Source organism: Danio rerio, chromosome 16 (genome assembly GCF_049306965.1).
Source record: "Danio rerio strain Tuebingen ecotype United States chromosome 16, GRCz12tu, whole genome shotgun sequence".
NCBI lineage: Eukaryota > Metazoa > Chordata > Actinopteri > Cypriniformes > Danionidae > Danio > Danio rerio.
Genome location: NC_133191.1, coordinates 45,756,071 through 45,777,214, shown reverse-complemented (window position 1 = coordinate 45,777,214; position 21,144 = coordinate 45,756,071). Strand labels below are relative to the sequence as shown.

Sequence of the window (21,144 nt, the reverse complement as noted above, 5' to 3'; positions counted from 1 at the left end):
AATATCGTTCTTAAGATATTAATTCTTTCATTTTCTTGACGGCTTAGTCCCTTTATTAACCCGGGGTCGCCACAGCAGAATGAACCACCAACTTATCTAGCACATTTTTACGTAGCGGATGCTCTTCCAACTGCAACCCATCTGAGGGAAAACATCCACACACTCATTCATACACACACATATACACTACGGACAATTTAGCTTACCCAATTCACCTGTACCACATGTCTTTGGACTGTGGGGGAAACTGGAGCACCCACGCGAACGCAGGGAGAACATGCAAACTCCACACAGAAATGCCAACTAAGCCGAGCTGTTCCTAAGAAATGTGTAAAAAAAAATGTTTAGCAGAAAAGATGTTTTAAATAGTATTTTTAAACCAAGACAGCAGAAGTCAATAATTCATTTAGCCTGATACGTTTACTGCTCCAAAATATTTGAATGTTTCTCAAAATACAATATATTGTGTTCAAAAGAGAAAAAGTTTTTTTTTTTTTTTTTTTTTTTTTTACCCAGACATTATAAAAGAACATAGAGCAGTAATCTCAATACCGTGAAACCGTGATATTTTTATTCAAGGCTATCATACTGTCAAAATCTTATACTGGCCCATACCTACACTGTATACACCAATGCCATGAAAAAACAGAAAATACTTTTTAGGCCAAACATTATTGGTGTTTATTGCATAAAAAACAAACATTACTGTATGTAAAAATGTATTTAAAATATAGAACACGTAAAGCAAAAGTATATTCTTTAGAATACAGCAAAGAACACAATTGTGTGTGAAAGGAGTCTCACGAAAGCATCTATTGCCTGGAAAAGCATCATGTGGGCATACTGTAGGGTTGGTCATCATACACTTTACAGCGCTAGGCCCAGAAGAAATCCTCTTTTTTTTAATTTATTTTTTTTAGAGGAATTTAGGATTATTAAAAGGAGAAAATGGGGTAGGTACAAAACTACAAATTGTGGATGGGTGGAAAACCAGTTTTTCTGGATCAGAACAGCCCAGTGTCTCATCACCTGTGCCAGTCAGTAGACTAAAGCAGTGATTGGTTAATGATCAGTTAAGAAATTAGTGTTTCCATAGTTGAGGAGCGTGTGTGTGTGTGTGTGTCACCGGGTGAATAAATGTTGCATTTTGATTGTGTTTGGGAAAGAAACGCAAGTAGCTTCCTGTTAGATTTTTGTGTTTTAGGTAGAGAATTGTGTGCAGTGTTTTGAAGAAAGTGTTTCAGCAATTGAAAACTGAGTCATGGCTGAGAAACAGCTTCTGGTTTTGGAGATTTGCTGTGTTTTGCATTTTGAGTGAGAGGTTTCTTCATGTGACAAGAAAAGATTTTGTGTAAGCAGCTGGAAAAAACAGTAATATCTTCTATTGTAGCGCTTTGGATTTTAAAAAAGCAAATGACGTTGGCGTAATAGCCTAGTGGTTAGCGTGCCGACATATGGTGCGGAAAAACAGGGGGTTCCGAGTTCGAATTTCAGCATCGAGGACACCGCACAGTGGTCCAGACATGCACTGTAGGTCAGCTGGGTAAGCTAAATTGTCCATAGTGTATGGGTGTGAATGAGTTCCCCAGTACTGTGTTATGGCTGGAAGGGTATCCACTGTGTAAAACATATACTGGATAAGTTGGCGGTTCATTCTGCTGTAGCAACCTGTAGCAAAGAAAATGAATGAATGAATGAATAAATGAAAACCATTGAAATTGTTGTTTCTGTGTTTGGAGCAAAATGTGCAAAACATTGAATTTTCCTCATTGAGCTCACATAGTTTTACCACCATTCGATTGGATGACAAATGTACAATATCTTGCACATGAGGCTTTAAATTTTATCAAATGCCCTGGAATCAAAAAAAAAAAAAAAAAAAAAAAAAAGACGAGAGAACAAGAGTCCGAAAGGGTTCAAATTTGTACATTTTTGTCTACATCATTGTTGTGTAAACGTATAGCCTAAATCACTTTATGAAAAACTACAAAATCTCCATTGAAAAGCACAATGTTGGTCTTAAAGAGACAGTGTGGCACGTGTTTGTCAGGGTTGAAGAGTCTATCAGGGTCTCTTTGATTCCTCTTTGTAGGGGAGCTGCTGAAGCGACTGCCTCCATTGACCTCCGCTTTGAAAGTCTTCTCATCTTAATTTTGCCTCTGCTCTGCGCAGCATGCTTTCACCTTTAAGCCCCTGTTTGTGCGTGTTCAAGCTCACAGGTGTTAATTAAATGAAACAGTTGGAGACGTGCTGAGGAGAGACAGGCTGACCTTAACATTCATGCTCAGCTCGTAAACAGCAGAAGCGCTTCAGTGCTTAGATTGAGACTTTACTGTCATTAAAAAAATAGCATATGATCAAATGTAAGAGATACAAATTTTGTAGAACTTAGCAGTGTTAATTTAGTATTATTATTTTTTTCATATTTTTATTGTATTTTATTGTCAGATGCATACGTTTTTACCTCTGTATTTTTCAAATAAGTTTTAGCTGTATGTATAATTTAAGTTGCTTTAATACTTCTAAATTAGAAAAAATAATAATTCCCGAAAGAATTTGTTTATGGTTTTTAAATGAAATTAAAATAAGTATTCATTTTGCTCAAATTAAACAAGTATTTTTAAAGTATATATTAGATTTTTTTATATATATATATTTAATTTAAGCAATGACTTTTTATCAATTTAGTTTTAGGTAATGATGATAACCCTGATAATGAATAGTTTAAAGTGTGCACCATTCGATTTAAAGTATATAAAATAAATTAAAATGTTAGTATAATTCAATATGTTATGCTAGGGAACGCTGACAGCAGAGTTGAGGATCCACGTGCAGTATTTGTGGAATAAAGAATGGTCAGGCACACAATGGTCAATCACAGGAGCAAACAGATACCTGCAGAGCAATCCAAAGTCGTGGTCAAAGAACAGGCGAATAGTCAGTACAGGCAGCAGTGAATTAAAACAAACACATAAAGCAAAGGGTTAAACCATGGCTGGGTTAAACAAGGTAGAACGGGTCGCAATGCTCACAGATAAACAAGCAACTGGAGTGTGTGTCTATGCTGCATTTAAAGTCCATGTAATCAGTTCTAAACAGCTTCAGCTGTGTGTGTTAGCAATCAGCAGAAAACTGGAACAGGTGTGTGTGTGGTGCATGACAGGATTTGTAGTCCTAAGTGAAAGTGAATGATCCCAAGATCTACAAGCCTGGATCACTGGTGATTGTGACACAATAGTCCGGTTTTGGAATCTTTTAGTTTTTGACATTTTTTATTATGCCTTTTATATTTTATTTTATTTGAGTTGATGTTTACTTTATTTAATATATTACATCTAAATTTCATGTAATGATTTTTTTTATTCTGTTTTATATTTTTTACTTTTCAATAATAACCTTGGGTTCTAGTAGTATATTTGATAGTGTTAATAACATTATATAATTTAGTCATATTTGCTTATTTTACTTTTTTCTGTGTAGTTTTGTTGTATATTTTCATTTATTTCAGTTAATGTAAATTTGATTTCAAATGATAAAAACTGTATATATTTTATAGTTCTGCATAATGATAGTGCATGTTTACCCCTGATATTTAAGAGTAGTAGTTTCCTCCACACAGCTCCATAGTGACTTTGCTAAATGTTGCAGGTATTCAGGGTGTGGTGGAGGCCTACCAGAACTGCCTTCCTAAAATTCAGCTTTATGGCCCCACAAACATTGCCCCCATCATCCAGAAAGTGGCTAACTTTGCCTCAGAGGAGATGCACACCAAAGAGGCCATGGTGAGAGACAGCTACTTTCTTCTCTTCAGCTTCTTCATCCTTCTTTTTCTTTTTATTCTTCATCCTTCTTTGTTCTTCTTCTTGTTCTTCTTCTTCTTCTTCATACTATTTCTCTATTCTTTATTCTTCTTTTTTCTACATTCTTCTTTCTTGTTCCTCTTCTTTATTCCGATTTTTATCCTTCTTCCTTAATCTTACTTATTCCATCCTTTTTCTTTTCTTCCTTACACCTTCCTCTTCATTTTCTTCTTTATTTCTTTCTCCTTTCGTCTTCCTTATCTCTCTTTCTTCTTCTTTTTTCTTTGTTCTCCATTCTTCTTTTTATTTTCTTTATCCCTTCTTCTTCCTTCTTCATCGTTCTAATTCCTTCATTCCTTTCTTTTTATTCCTTTTCATCTTCATATTCCCTTCTTCCTTTTCCTTCCTAATTCTTTTTTCTTCTCCATCATCATCTTCTTCCTTTATCTTCATCTTCTTTCATCTTCATTGTCGTTCTTATTATTCCTCTATTTCTTCCTTATTCTTTATTCTTCCTTCATCTTCTTCTTTGTTATTCATTCTTCTTCTTTTTCATTTTCTTCATTCCTTCATCTTTCTACTTCCTTATTTCTCTTCTTCATCCTTCTTTATCTTCTTCATCATCATCATCATCCTCATCATCTTCGTCTTCTTCCTCTTCCTTTATCATCTTCCATCTTCCTAGTCTTTCTTTCTGTTCTTTATTCTTCCTTCATCTTCTTTTTCTTCTTCTTCATCATCATCTTCTTCCTTTATCTTTTTCAATCTTCCTATTCTTTCTTAATATTCTTCTTTTTATTCCTTCTTTATTCGTGCTCTTCATCCTTCTTTATTCTTCATTATCATCTTCATCCTGTTCTTCTTCTACGTCTTCTTCCACCTTTCTAGTTTTTCCTCTTTATCTTTCTTCTCCGTTATACTTCCTTCATTTATTTATTTCTTCTTCTTCTCATTACTTCCTCCTCTTTTTTTTCTTCTTCATCATCTTAAGTGTTCCTCCAGTTCTGACTGTGGTCTGTTATGTCGTCAGCAATACTTCATCCTGCTGATCCTGACGGACGGTGTGATCACAGACATGGCGGACACCAGAGAGGCCATCGTTCACGCTTCACACCTGCCCATGTCTGTCATCATCGTGGGGGTCGGAAATGCAGATTTCACTGATATGGAGATGCTGGATGGGGATGATGGGATCCTCCGCTCACCCAAAGGAGAACCAGTGCTGAGGGACATCGTACAGTTTGTGCCCTTCCGTAACTTCAAACATGTGAGTTTACATTTGTACTGTATAAACGTGTTAAAGTTGATTAAAAAAGGGTTTAATGGTATATGTGTTCACATTTTAGGGAGTCAATATCCATTTTTAAATCTCAAGACATCTGTCATTAACATATTTTAAAATTCCATAGCACATATCAATTCTAATAATAATAATAATAAATTATAAATGTATAAATAATTACAATAAAATAGTCTAATTATTGTAATAAATATATTAATAATGCATAAATCTAAATCTAAAAACACACAATGCCTGCAGAAGTTGTTTTTAATGGAGACAAGCAGACATTATCACTGTTTGCAGTGGGTCAGTTCCGCTTAATTGTCGCCAAGGTAGGTGATACACAGATGTACATACACAAATGAGCGTTCTGTAAACTAAAGTTTGTTGAACCAGGGTATATGCAGGAATCCTAAAGATAATATCAGTACCTTTTAAGACTTTTTAAACACCCTCTCAGAATCGCCACTTATTTAATAGACAGTTGTAGTTAAACAAATCAACGGAGCACAACTCACATGGAAAGAACCTATGTGCAGTATATATGCACATATATGTATATACAGTACATGTACATACAATATAGTAAAACGGACATTTTTCTATATGTCACATATATTTAAAACCTATATCAAAAGCTATATTAAAACATATGTTTATATAGGCTCTTTCCGTGTGGGAACCAACAGAACTCGGATAAGCTCAGAAGAAACAAATTTTGAAATGATAAATTGTGTGGTTGTTTTCAGCGACAGGCTTCAGCCATTGTTTAAACTCGTCTTTCTCCAACCAGGAGTACGCAAACTTACATTTTCCCATTTTGCCATCTGTTTTGCTCTATGATTTCGCTACATGTGGAGAGCATCACATCACCTTCCTGCGTTTGTCGCAAATTACGTGACATCACCCTGGCCGGATGCGTATTAATGCAATTAATATCTTTTAAGGGCCTTAATTTTCTTATAATTGATTTAGCAACTTTTAATACTTTCTAAGACCCCGGGGAAACCCAGTTTCAAGTTGGTGCTTCACTTCCGTTATTTGGTATGATTGCATTCATATCAGATGTGAACTGTACCAGAGTTTGCACGAACCGTATTCTAGACCACCTCTTTTAGGCGTACTCGGGTACGGTTCACGGGAGTTCAGAAGAACTAGCTAAACGTACCATACTTTGACATCAAACAAACCCAGGTGCGGACCAAAAGTGCTAGTGTAAACATGTTAATGAGTGTTTTTTATAATTTGATATTAGGATTTTATTCCATTTTACAGTTTAGAATGTCATTCAAATGATCTTAAATAATAAACCTTTACAGTAAGTTTCATGCCACATTAATTTGACAATACTTTATTGAACTTGCTTACATTTTGACATAAAAAACAGCATATTTACTGTAGTATTATCTGCAAAGATGTTTAAATCATAAATAAAAAAATAAATATCATTATAGATTGTAAATTATATGTGCTTAGCAGACACCCAATCCCAATTCTATTTTTGTACCCCTTCCCCTCCCCTTGGCCCCTAAAACCAAATGTGAAGGGGAAGCGCTTCAAAATTTACCCCTAAGAATTGGGACAGCATTACAGCACCTGCGCACGTCATTATATGTCATCGCGAACTCCTGCTTCATACGAGATCAGACGATCGCAACGGCTGTAGTTATTCCCATTGTTTTTTTTTTTTATATTTATCTTCAGGAAATCACTGAGGACATATATTATGTTATCATAGCTATATTCATACATTCATTCATTTTCTTGTCGGCTTAGTCCCTTTATTAATCCGGGGTCGCCACAGCAGAATGACCTGCAAACTTATCCAGCACGCGCCTTCCAGCCGCAACCCATGTCTGGGAAACATACTAAACATACAAAAATACTAATTTGTGTATCTCCTTACTTCCGGGTGTAACTATCCTGCCGTTGTGGCTGGTGTATTCTGGGAAATTTTTGTACCCCTTGGTTTGAGTGTGCTCCTGAAAAATTGAGGGCTATTCACCCCTCCCACTTAGCCCTACACCTTCAAGCTAAAGAGAATTGGGACACCCCTACCCCTCAGCGGGAATAAGTGGATAAGTCCGCCAACTTATCCGAATGCCTCTCCAGCCACAAAGTAACACTGGAAAACACACATACACTTTTGCATTCACACACATACACTATGGCCAATTTAGCTTATTCAATTCACCTATACTGCATGTCTTTGGACTGTGGGGGAAACCGGAGCACCCAGAGGAAACCCACACCAACACGGGAAGAACATGCAAACTCCACACAGAAATGCCAACCAGTGACCTTCTTGCTGTGAGGCGATCATGCTACCCGCTGCGCCACTGTAACGCCCAAAATGTTATTTTGTGTTTAACAAAATAAAGATTTTCAAACAAGTGAACTGTCCCTTTAAAAAAACCTCTCCTAACCTCACACCTAATCTGTAAGTGAAAGTGATTCCACACGCGGCTGAACTGAACTGTAGATCGTGGCCTTTAATCAATGCATTGCTATGCAGAGGTTTTCACACAGCATCTTTATAAAGTCTGAAGCACCTCTGAGGAGAATCTCTCCTGGTTAATTACTCCCTCCTTCCTCCTCCTCGCTTTCTGGCTCACATTTCAGCAATCTAATAACCTTTCGTTTGACTGCTCCATTAATTACCACATCTACTGTCATCCCCGGTGGAAAACAAACCGCAGAACGCAGAGAAACATGCGCAGACTCCGGAGTGGGTAAACTCCAGAGTGACAAACAAAAGTGCAAGCGCATAACCCAGTCCAGGATTTACAAGTAGATTGTGAACTAGTTATGAAACATCAGCATGGATATGGTGTAAAATAAGTGTAAATGTCATCCGAGAACTAAGGTGGAAAGATCATACTTAAGTAAAACAACCATAACTTATCAAAACAACCATAACTTATCAAAAATGTAGTGTAGAATGTAGAAGTAAATCGGTTAGAAATAGATAATACTAAAATAATTACAGTAGGAGCAAATAGTAGCCCTTTAAAAGTACTCAAGAGTAGTGTGTTACAGTTTGAAAGGTCGAATATCTGTTTATCTGTTAGTGACCTGAAGCTAAAGCAAAATTCGGTTCTGCAGCAGGACGATGATCCAAAGCAAAATGATGGATTGGCCCAGTCAAAGTCTTGACCTGAATCCAATTGAGATGGCTTGTGGCATGTCCTTAAAAAGGTGGTTTATGCTGAAAAACCCTCCAATGAGGCTGAATTACAACAATTCTGCAAAGATAAGTGGGCCAAAATTCCTCCACAGATTCTCCACGGTTATCCAAAAGGCTTGATTGCTTCTAATAATGGCCCAACCAGTTATTAGGATTAGGGGCCAAAGACTTTTCCTTAAAAAAAGGGACGTTGTTTCCCCTAATAATAAAAACCTTCATATCAAAACTGCATGCATGACGTGTTTACTTGTGTTATCTTTGACTAGTATTTAAATCGATTTGACATTATTAAACATTAAAGTGTGAAAACTGGCAAAAAATTAGAAATCAGTAGGGGGCAAACACTTTTTCACACAACACCTTTTATGTGTGCATGTACAGTGTGTGCCTGCGGGCATGTGCGTGCATCAAATAATTACAGCAAATTCCCAGAGTAAGAATATATGTATTCACTACACTTGTGTACTTTTAAAAGGGCTACTTTTTACTCATTCTTACTTCAGTATTACCTATTTAGAACAGATATTTGTACTTTACATACACAAAAACACACATATAACTTCATTTAGATTGATGGGATAGATCGTTTCGCTGTGATGAGCCCTGATAAAGCAAGGAGTAATCTAAAGGAAAGCTGTAAAACTACATTTTTACATGAGATATTATCTACACTTTCTCTGATCGTCTTCTATTTTGCTCCCAGGAGATCTAGAAGTCCTGTTAATTCATTCAGGACATGTGATGGGACTTTCCTTACTATAATATACCTAAAATACACATTGCCTAAAAAGTGTCAATTTAGTGTTGTCTCTCGACTGACAAGATGTCTCCAATAATGGGGAAAGATTTCAGGAAAAGAGTTTCCCCATTACATACTGTACACTGCAAAACATATCCATAAATTAGCAATATTCTGTGTTTTGTGATTGATATTTTTTTAAATAATTATGCATTTGAATTGCATTACGGGACCTTGATCTTTCTTCCAACAACTTTTACCCTTGAACTATTCAAAAAAGTGACTAGTATGACATTTTTATTAAAGTAATACATTGTCTTGGTCAGAGTTGTATATCATGGTAAACCTTGTAATAAACTGGCAGTACATTTCCTGTTATAATACAGACTTATATTGTTTCTTACACATTATTTAAAGCTACTTACAGTAAATGTCCATAAAAATAGTGGTAAGCAAAGTGAGGCTTCATGAAACACTGAAGCATTCGAAGCAAATTTGTCAAAGCTTCGAAACGTTTCGAAACGCGTCTCTACAGTGACACCTAGAGGTCATTTTTATGTATTGCTCTGGAACAGCTTCAGCAAAAAAAAACAGTTACGCAAATTGAGTTTTTAAACCCCATGTTGTAGAGTTGAGGCTTCAAATGATTTAGTGAAGCGGTGAGAGTTCAGACTAGCGTGCAGAGGTAATGGGTTTGATCCAGGGTCATTTTTAAATGCTCTGTTCTTGTAAAGTGGTGACGCAGTGGCGCAGTGGGTAGCACGTTCGCCTCACAGCAAGAAGGTTTCTAGGTCGCTGGTTCGAGCCTCGGCTCAGTTGGCGTTTCTGAGTGATGTTTGCATGTTCTCCCTGCGTTCGCGTGGGTTTCCTCCGGTTGCTCCGGTTTCCCCCACAGTCCAAAGACATGCGGTACAGGTGAATTGGGTAGGCTAAATTGTCCGTAGTGTATGAGTGTGTGTGTGTGTGAATGAGTGTATATGAATGTTTCCCAGAGATGGGTTGCGGCTGGAAGGGCATTCGCTGTGTAAAAACTTGCTGGATAAGTTGGCGGTTCATTCCGCTGTGGCGACCCCGAGAAAGGACTAAGCCGACAAGAAAATGAATGAATGTTCTTGTAAAGTGTTTTGTTTAAACATTGGCCTGACATCCGAAAGAATACTTTTTGAATAAATATTCTTGGTTTGGTCATAAAAATGTAACAATAATAAAATACATCAAGTCATAATTACAGAGTATTTGTGCAAGTTGGGATTCGAACACGGGTGATTACTACAGGAGATTTTTTTCCGACGCTGTCAATCAAACGAAGATTCGCTAGGTCTCGAAACGCTTCTGAAATGCCCAATGCTTTGAATCACTGTAGTCAAGTGACAAGGGCTGTTTCTCAATATGCATTCTTCAACTGACTTGCGTCCTCGTGTTCTCGTGTAACGTCATCATCAGCTGCCAAAGTTCATTTTCAATACTCAAGAAGGCAAGAACAGAGGACGCGTGAAACTTCTTTTGCTGACTTGAGCACCGATCTCGGTATAGAAGTCCCAAAAGTCATTGCGACTGGAGGTGGGAACAGCAGCATTTTATTTATATTATATTTATATTTTTAAATTTATTATTAAAATTCAGAGATTTAACTTATATACCTCAGGAGTTTTCGTAAATTAACCGGTGAATATAAACATTACCATGGACATCTTAATAAAGGAATAAACACATTAAGGGTGTTTGTTTGCTAAAATTCGGATTAAAATCTGTTTTATTTGTATTGTGCAGAGTGTATTTATAATGTTTTTATACATAGTATATATTTTGAAAAGGGGAAAACAATAAATTGTTGTATGAATGCTGTAATGTTTAAATAATTTTCTATTGAAAACATGAAGGTCATGTGACCATCAGGAAGAATGCAGCATCTCATTTCTCACAGTACGCATTCTCTCTTCTCGCGGTCTCACCAGTTTGTTCTTCCGAGGACACCTGGCAAGACTGGTCTCCCCAAAAACATCTCCCCAAGTCCGTTCTCTGCGTTCTTGAAATTGAGAAACAGCCATGGTGTTTTGAATCACATAAGTCATGTGACCTGGGTATTTCGAATTACCTTAGTTATGTGACCTGAGTGTTTTGGATCATGCTTCGGTGCAGTGTTTTGGAACACTGGTGCTTCGGGATCTTGACACTGTGTCGAAATGTCAGTTTCACTTTAGCCATCCCTACATAAAAGTAGAGTTGCATTTTCAACATCCAAATTCGACAGAGCAGAGATCAAGCTCCCATAATGTAATTCACTACAGTAAATAAACAGAAAACACTTTTAATTAACGGATATTTTATACAGTGTATATAGTGTGTGTGTAATCAATCCATTTATGTCTCACAACCATGTGTGACACTAATTTGAACCATTTTCAGTAATTAATTCTATTTACAACAGCAGCTGCCAGAAGAGTTACAGTACAGCAGTCAATATATTAAACACAAAATCTATACCTTTGACGTGACTTGTGTTAACTGTAGCGGATTGTCCCCAAAAGCCAAAGTGCCATTTATCAGGATCCTCCCAGGAAATTTGCCAAGATGTGTTTCCTTTGCAAACATGCTCTCTATCAATAGCCCAATCTCCGCCGTATCTCTGCACAGTACATCTAAGCATGTCCTCTAATCGTCCAGCAGGGGTGAAGGCTTCGTCTGCTCTCTGATTTTCCCTCAGCTTTGAGTCACACAAGTCGCTTTTGCTCAAGAGTCAGGATGTTTTTCATCACGGCGCATGTGGTTTTCAGCAAGTACAGTATCTTCACACATCATTAGCGCTGCAGCAGATGGCAGAAGGAATAAATGGCCCTGCGAATGCTTTATGTTTGTTTCTGTTCTCCTTCTTCTACACAGGCCTCTCCTGCTGCTTTGGCAAAAAGTGTCTTAGCTGAAGTCCCGAACCAGGTGGTGGACTATTATAACAGCAAGGGGATCAAGCCCAAGTGCCCCAGCGAGTTTGAGTCTTCCAGAACGTTTGGTCACTGAAGCGACCTGCTCTCCTCTTTTTACGAAAAACTAGCACGTCTGTGTGAATTTGAAGCCTAATCTGTTCCACTTTGTTTTGTTTGCATGCGTAGCCTGTGAGGCTTGCATAGGTGTTGCAATGCTACTGTTTCTATTATGTACATGTCGACATGTACAGACTTACACAACTACAAAGAAGCAAAAACATCTTACTGAAAGCATGATGACTGGGATTAGCTGAAATAAATAATTATATATATATATGGGTTATCTGTTTTCTTTTATATAAAGGTTTAATGAGATTTTGCTAAATTTCGTAATGTTCTTACATTGTAAAGCATTTTGGATCTTAGAGAATGAATAGCTATTTGAACTAGACTGTCTGTGGACATTCAGGCTTTCTTTCTCTCTCTCTCTCTCTCTCTCTCTCTCTCTCTCTCTCTCTCTCTTTCTCTCTATTTTTTATTTTTATTTTTTGCAGATGCAGGGCCAGATGCATGTTTGTATTTTGCATGTTGATGATAAACCGACATCGTTTTTCTATCGGTTCCTTTCGGGGCCTGTTATTTGAGTTCATGTGAAGCTGCTCTTCTGGAAAATGTCCACAAATAAGACTTTAGAATGAAGTATTTTTTGGTAGAACTGAGTGATAATGTAACAAATTGTTTGAAAATAAAGTTTGTGTTATGAATGGTTCATTCTTCGTGTGGCTTCTGAAGAAACCAAACCAAAAATGTACAGCTTTTTTCAATAGTTAAAGCTGCTCTATGTAACTTTGTAAAGCTCTTCTAAAGCAGGGGTTCTCAACCTTTCTCACTTCGAGGCCCACCTTTTTTTCCAAACATTTTTTTGAAGGCCCAAACTGATTGTCAGTTAAAATGATTATTTTAAAGCTTTATTTATTAGCAAAACATTCAAAGCTCCTAAATTCTTTACATTAGTTATTCTTTACAACTGCAGAGTATTTGGGCCTTTTCTTCAGTAAAAGAACCTGACAGGATTACCTGAAACCTGAACCTGAAAAAACTGCTGCTGCTTTGAATTAGACTGACTTCTATTCATCTATCAATTTATATCCATTAAAATAAACAACCTAACCCTAAATGTAAAATATGATGAAAACACTCTAAATCTGTTGAAACACATCGATCTGAAGACGGTTGGATTTGTAGCCGGACATAATTGGAACACCACAGAGTCTCGCTAGATCCTCCTGTACAGGTGGGTGTCTGTTAAAAAAACACTCGCAGGGCATTAATTTGGACAACTATGAGCAGGGCCGGCCCGTTTTATTAGTATTAGGCAGCCGTGAACCAGTCACTTTCGTTTTTGCTTTCGGGTTGAGGGCAGTGTGATCATTCGTTGCCTAGAGCGCCAATTCAGCTTGCTCCGGCCCTGACTATGAGGATATTTTAAAGTGGTCACACAAAGACAGCGCACAGTTTGTGAATCAATGGACTTGTGCCATACACTATGAGTCGCAGACGTGAGAGTTATTTTAACTCTAATCGTTGTTACCTTTACATTTGCGTGACTGCTTATACAACTAAGAGCGTAGTCCTAGTTGACATGCAGTGGTTGGAAATTTAAGCCACAGTTATGTCTGTAATTAACAGTGAGGCTGTTTTTGCACTGTCTAAATTAGCCTGTTCAATCATAGATGGAAAATGCCATTACTATCATTTTATTATGACATATGTAGCATGAAATCAAATAATTTGAGTATAATATTTTAATTAATTTCAAGCTATCTTGCGGCCCACCTGCAGAATCGCTGAGGCCAACTAGTGGGCCGCGGCCCACCGATTGAGAATCCCTGTTCTAAAGCATACAAATACCATAATATGTTTGCAGATATTTAGGAAAGTAAAAAAAAAAGTCTTTGTTTTGGTCATTTAATCCACGCAATGCCAGTTTAGCTAATTATATTTCAGCACTCGGGTTGCCTTGGTGGAAAACAGAGTATTTTATTCATTTAGTCATGAAGGCTCTCAAAGTGTGCTCTGAAACTGCATCTCATTTCAGAGTCTGCTACTGCATTTCAGTCGCAGCCTCTGAAATGAGATGCAGATTCAGAGTTCCACATGAGGTAATTAATTAGCAAATAATATGAATATTATGAGCGTAAACATTAGGTGAGCAGATTACATTGTAAGCCCGTAATATGACATAAATCTAAATACAGCCATTCAGAAGCACAGAATAGTGCACTTACTGCACTTCAATGAAATGGTAAGATTTACAATATAATTAATACATATTAAACCTCTTTACCATTATTAAATGTACATGCTGAATCACTTGATATGTGTTGGCTTGCACTGGGTCACAGTTCTAAAGTTCAATTTCAACTGGTTTATTTTATCTGCTTCTGCTTTCAGTAGTAGGGCAATAAATGTCACGTGAAATGGCATTCAAACTCACATTGGTAGCATTTAACACTGAAAAAAGCACATGAGGTGTACCCGAGGTGATCACAGTTTATCCTGTTGTTGAGCTGCAAGAAATAGAAGCCGTTTCTAATATATAAATGTCCTTTTAATATGGAAAATATTCCTTCAGTCGTGTGCCGTTGCTTTTATTTAGAACACAACTTAAATCTCGATAGTGAGGCTAGCTATTGTTAGGGTCGTCACTTTGGCAACCTGCGCTTGTGTGTGTGTTTTGAACCAGGCGTGCAATACCTAGTTCAACCACTGGGTGTCAAACGTTTATACTGCATCTTTTGGACAGCATTTATTAAATTCCTAATGTTAACTCACGTGATGAATTTTTTTTTTCCAACACATCCTATAATTTCTAAAATATCAACCTCTACCAAATGGTTGATATGTCGGTTTATGGTAAAAGTTCCGGAATCAATACATATACTATGAAAAATATGAGGTCATCTTTATTTTTTGAAGTATGCCATAAAATATTTCAGATTCTCATTTAACACGTTTTCTTGTTTTGTTTTTTACTGTAAAACCAAAATCAAGTGTAGCAGTGCAACAGAATTATGTTTGTTTGATTTTCTTGTAAACCAACTATGTTGTGTGCGTAAACCATTATTTAAAACATGATCATAAAATATGATCAACCATTTGGTGAAGCAGGCAGTTAAAGCAGGGCCACAGCCCTGCACAGTTTAGTTCCAACCCTGACTCAACACACTTACCTGTAGGTTTCAAACAAGCCTGAAGGACTCCATTAGGTTGATCAGGTGTGTTAAATTGAGTTTGACATCCCTGAGTTAAAAGGTTAAGGAAAAAACCTATGCCAAAATGTTAAATGCTTATTTTCAAATCTGTGGTTCAGAATGAGAAAACAATCAGCTTTATGAACTGTTAGGGTTTATTTAAAATAATAAAAACAGAAATAAGTTATTTTATGTTTTTAAAAAGCTGCGTAAAAACAAAGCTTTCTCATGACAATTTGTAACTATTTGATTTAGTGGCTAGTTCGTATGAATTTGAAGGATCTTATTCGTGCAGTTTAGTAGGATTTCCTCATCCCCCAATGACTGTTTGGTTTAGGGGAGGGGTTGGGTGCCACACGTCCATTTTTCATTTGACTAAACTTATATAAATTTGTATGAATAGCCAATAAACTGACAAAACATACTGTAAAACAGTCACGCTTCCTCGTGAGATCAGGATGGTAAAGATAACCACATTATCAAACCAACCATGTGTGAAAACGATTCATCTAAACAACTAACAGCTGAAAAAGCATTCAAGTTGACGATGTCACATTGTTTATTTGTTTAATTTCCCTTTATTTACCCAGGATTACCTTTCTAAAATGAAATATATCTTATGATAATTAAAATTACTAACATTAGCACTTTTTTAGACACTCAAAGCACTTTACACATTGGGGGGAATCTCCACCACCAGTGTGCAGCATCCACCTAGATGACGCAACAGCAGTTATATTGCGCCAGAACACCCAGCTGATTGGTGGAGAGAAGGGATTAAGCCAATCATATGGGGATGGTTAGGAGGCCATGATGGACAGAGGGCAAATTGGGCCAGGATGCCAGGGTTAAACCTCTACTCTTTTTTTTTTTTTTTAAAGCAGATTTTTAACATCCTCAGAGAGTCAGGACCCCTATTTAACGTCTCATCTGAAAGACGTTGCTCACTGAGCAGAATACAGTCATTATACTGGGGCGTTTAGACCCACACAGACTGCAGGTTGAGCGCCCGCTGCTGGTTTCACTAGCATCACGTTCTGCAGCAACCTAGCTTTTCCATCTCAGGTACTGACCAAGCACAGTCCTGCTTAGCTTCAGTGGGTGACCATGTGAGAGTTGCAGAGAATTTATTTAAGTGCGCTTGTCATTAATTTGGCTATGGGAGAAATGACTAGAAATGACAAATGAAAAAAGCTACTTGCTCTACAAACAAGAGTCTTTTTGACAATGTATATATAAAAAACATATAAGAAAATACCAGTTTGCAACATCAAGCAGCATAATGAGCTGTTTTATGGCTAAAAATCAATGGAAGAAAATGAGACCAGAAGTCTCGAGACAATTCAGTTCCAATGGTTGCGTCCGCTTATTAGAAAGAATAAGGTCAATACAGGAGTACGCAGCAAAATGGACTGCAATACGATCAGCTTCATCACAGATGTACACAACAAAAGCAGATTAAACACACTGGATCAATATCCATATGCTAAATATTAGGTTTAAAGTGTTCCAGAGCTATTACATTTACAAATAGTTATATTAAAGAAGAATGCAGTTGGGTAAATGAAGAAGCAAAAGAGATAAAAGTTCACTTCAGTTTTTAGATTAAAATAATGTAATGTAAATGACTCTTACTTTTTAAAAACATAGTGATTCACACCTGTGAGTGAACTGAAATATAGATACGAAAATAATTGAAAATAGTGCACAGATATTGGAAAGTGCAACACCCACTGACTACAACTAAATGCTGGAATAAGACTGTGTCATCTTAAATTTCACATGTGATTCACCAAACTCTCTAATGAGATTTGTGTTTGTGTGTGTGTGCAGTTTCTGCCTCACAGAGCTGAGAACAGTATTTTAGAAACTGCTAGACGTGCTCATTATCTGCAATGTGAAGAGACAATTTTCTGTAAACATTAAACACAACATGTATCAGCATTTGTCTGTGGGTCCTCAATCATACATAATGCACATGTAAAAAACACAGGAAAATCTGTTTCCTGGCAGAAAGTTACCAGTACATTTTCTGTTAGAAATGAACCTAGATTAACAAATGTTGATTAATTGATTGATTGATTGATTGATTGATTGATTGATTGATTAAGGGATGTTTAAACATACAGCATTAGCAACAAAAGCATTAATCCAATTTTGTCAGTAGATCTGTCAGTGGATTTCCAAGATGTTCTTTTTTTGATTTTAAGTTATTATAAAAAAAAAAGTACCATGTATTTTTACCAAGCATCTTTATAATAATTATATTAATATTCTAAAAATATATTATTACATTATATATTATTGTTTGCAGTTTGCACATCTGATGACTGCAACATGCAAAAAAAATGTATACATTTAGCCTACATCAAGTTAATTTAGATAACCGTTTTAACAGCTCCTGTAGTCAAAGGTCTGGCTAATTAGCGTGCTTAAAGACAATGGTGTCACGTTCATATCTCATCTGATCATTAAAACTATAAAAAGTTAATTTTTCACGTAATATTACATACAAATGTATTAAATTACAAAATTATTTATTTAAAAAATTTAAAAAACTAAATCAAAACAATATTATTCAAACAATATTATAAACATTATTATTAAAATAATAAAATCAAACACTATTATTAGCCAATTTAATTATAATTTTTGATTGCCTTAAGAACAAACCACTGTTGTCCATTGACTTGCCTGATTAAGCTTGCCTAGTTGTCCTAGTTGAGCCTTTAAATTTCACGTTAGGCTAAAAACTAAAATACAAGATAAATAAATAACAGGTAAAATGTACTATAGTGTACAAATGAGAAATTAAAACAATTACGCTTCAAGATGTGTTGAATAAAACCTCTTCATTAAACATCACTTGTGAAAACTATATTTAAAAAAAAAGTATATTTCACAGGAATTATGCTTTAGTCTTCAACTGTAGATAAATCTATTCATATTTTTTAGAAAATATTTTCTCACCACTGACATATAATACAACTGGTATAAGCCCTGGAGCTTACAAGGGTCTGTTTTTAAAGATTTCCAAATTATGGAGAAAAAGAATGGAATATTGACTTTGAAACCCACACAACATGCTGGGAGAAAAAAAGTTTTCTAGTAATTTTCATAGCACTGCTCTCTAAAAGTCTGTAAATCTAAAAAAAAAAAACTGTTCTTATGACTGATGTGTCAGTACCACACATCTTTTTTATTATTATTGAGCATAATGTGAAGAAAATGTGTTAAAGCTGCATCCGCATATTAGTCTGGGAAGGCTTCAGTGGCACTCTGCACTTCATTATCTCATTTGTTCTCAATCAAGAAGAGCATGTCGTGACTCCCTAAAAGCCCGCACGGGTCATTTGTGTTTTATTGGGTCCATCATTGATCTGCCACTCGAGGACAAACGGCAGGATCCCACATCATTAGACCAATGCTTTCTCAAGAGCTTTTGTCACTGATTGCTTCAGATTGTGTTTCTGTCATGGCCTGCGCTGTGGTTTTCAAGAAGAGAATTTCAAATAAAAAGTATGAATATCAAAAGAAATGAAGTCCCAGTTCAATAGCATCATTTTCTTCTGCAGTGTGTGTAAATCTGCTCATCAAGTCCAGAGTGATTCTGTGAGCAGCATCTGTTATACAGAGAAAGAAAAAAACATGTTTTGCAGGCTGTGAACACCAGCCAAAAAATGTCCCATTTCTAAAAAAATAAAAAATAAATAAAAAAAAAACTGGGTGCTGGGTAAACTTTGGAAAGAACAAATGTTGGATGGTTTTATTTAATGAAAGTACCAATAATATCTCACGGTAATTTATAACTTTTTGATTTACTAGCTAAAATTAAGCGTCAACCTCCTGTTCTCCCTCGTGAAATAAATACGGAAGTAACTAAAACTGCAATTCTTCGAAATTCCTGTCCTGGCTCCGTAATAGAGCAGATTCACCCCACTGTTTCAATGGCCAACTTTACAGCAGACAAAAAGGTATTTACAGCCTGCTACAAAGAATGATTTTAGTTCATACAGCTAATATTACTCTTCATGACAACTGTGAGGGGGTGCAATTTTTCATAACTCATCCGTTTTGTTTACATTAAGTTATATTAAGTTTGCATTATTAAGGGCGTGGCCACTTGAGTAACAGCTAGGTCTCGCTGCTCGCCGTCTTGTCACCTCAGCTGATTCCGGTTGATTAGCCGCTGAACTTGGCATATACATCGTATTTTTGTTTTGTTTTATGTGGCTTTACACCGTCCCCTTACATGCTCCGATATGTTATCTGCTCTTCTTCTTGGCTTTGTGGCTGTTCATCAAGATGACGACAAGGTTTGTTTGAGTTGGGTCGACCATGGCTCGTCACTATATGTATATATTATTAAAGTGTAATGTATCGGCTGTGTATTTAAAACATGGCGGTTCCTTTTTTTTCAAATAGCATACAAAAAAATGAGGAATACAATGCTTACATTTTTTCACATCAAAGGAACAAATCAATAGAGAATAAAAAAAATAATAAATAATATTTAATAATAAAATTTGCATAATAAAATAATTCGAAAATTGCATAAATCCTTATAACTTTTTTATTTTTAAATGTCTTTTAAGGTTTCCATATAATGTTTAAGATCAATTGTAATGGCTCCTTTGTTTTCATTCTAATTTGCTGCAAGCGAGTGACGTATCTCTGTAAACCAATAGAGTTGAGCTGCGCGTCTAGCTCCGCCTTTTGGTACCCTTTTGCCATGGTAGGTAGTCTTTGTAAAGAGTACTTAAAAAGTCGTACGAAACGGTTCACTTTTAGGTAACTTTTGACACTGGAAATGGCAATGAAAGCATACCGAACCATACCGTACCTTACAATACCACATAGTGGAAACGGACCATAACATGCTATTATATATGGACAACTAAACAGAATAATATTGATTTTTATACGCTGGTAAAAAATTAGATGACAAAATGACATGACAAAAATGTTTTTATGTCACTTTAAATAAGTTAATCAGATTTCAACAACAACAAAAAATAGCTATAAAAAGTTTATTGTAATATTTTAAATTAGTTTTACTAATTTAAAGTGAAATGTCCAGAAAAGTTCACTTGATTCAACTGCAACATTTAAAGCAGGATTTTTTTTTTGCAGTGTACAGTACAGTATACAGACATTAAATAGTAATGCAAAGTCCCTGAAAACCCCAAATTAGACATCATCACACTGTGAATCAGGCTAACATATAACTATAGTTGTACGTATGTAACTATAGTTCTTACCACAGCTTACCACTGTATAGTTCTTAACAAAGGCTACCACTGTGAATCAGGCAAGGTATAACTACAGTTCTCAATTGGTTATGTACTTGGCTCAAAAACAACGGTACTAACTGCAGCCCTAAACATACAAACCAGAGAAACTAATTAGAATTCAGGACAGGAAATTGAAAGCAAATCTGACACGTAAGCTGATAGTTCAATGTTTTCAAGCAATTAATTCAGTCCTCATCTCAAATTCGCCAATCAGCGGTTCGTCCCCGAGCATCTTAAACAATGGCCCTTCAGGCATCTGCCTTGTAATTATGAGGCAACAAGCTTGTCTCATCCCTATTTGCAGAGTGATTAAAACTTTGAAGAATTTCTTTTGTTTCGCTGAGGCTTTATAAATAGTGTAAAGACAGGTATTAGTCTAATGAGGGTCTAGTCTGGAGGAGCGCATCCGTGATTGGAGCTGATTAGCTTCACTGAACAAAGGATCAGGAGGGCTGCTGCTGCTGAATATGGAGCTTAAAAAGGTCTTGCGGTTCTTTCAAACTTCTTTTTTGTGCTCTCGGAGCCTGGTTCACTTTCATTAAGATTAAAATACATATTGAATACTTTAGTGAAATAGGGGTCTTATGCTGCAAGTGGTAATAGAAAACAGTCTGCAGGAACATTCAGGAGTGGCTTTTATTATTGCGTCTCTCTAAATGGCCATGATAAG

At 36.3% G+C, this 21,144-nt stretch overlaps 2 protein-coding genes across 8 annotated transcripts in view; one reads left to right on the top strand and one right to left on the bottom strand.

The window, feature by feature from the left end:
* The window catches only part of cpne4a (copine IVa), a 122,300-nt gene extending 109,605 nt beyond the window's left edge, over positions 1-12,695 (top strand). For all 4 annotated transcript variants that reach the window (XM_073926510.1, XM_073926511.1, XM_073926509.1 and 1 more), the window contains 3 exons: positions 3,649-3,782; positions 4,831-5,067; positions 11,889-12,695. In XM_073926510.1, coding sequence (XP_073782611.1) covers positions 3,649-3,782; positions 4,831-5,067; positions 11,889-12,020 — 503 coding nt within the window. In that variant the 3' untranslated portion in view covers positions 12,021-12,695. The remainder of the gene's footprint in view (positions 1-3,648; positions 3,783-4,830; positions 5,068-11,888) is intronic.
* Positions 1-21,144, bottom strand: part of nek11 (NIMA-related kinase 11) — a 247,266-nt gene that overhangs the window by 60,637 nt on the left and 165,485 nt on the right. Inside the window, exon 17 of one of the 4 annotated variants that reach the window (XM_073926504.1) lies at positions 662-1,668. The exons of 2 other annotated variants lie outside the window; for them this stretch is intronic. In XM_073926504.1, the coding sequence (XP_073782605.1) occupies positions 1,651-1,668 (18 nt within the window). In that variant the 3' untranslated portion in view covers positions 662-1,650. Of the gene's footprint in view, positions 1-661; positions 1,669-18,349; positions 18,804-21,144 lie in introns of those variants that run through there. One more of the 4 variants, XM_073926503.1, reaches the window with a different exon arrangement.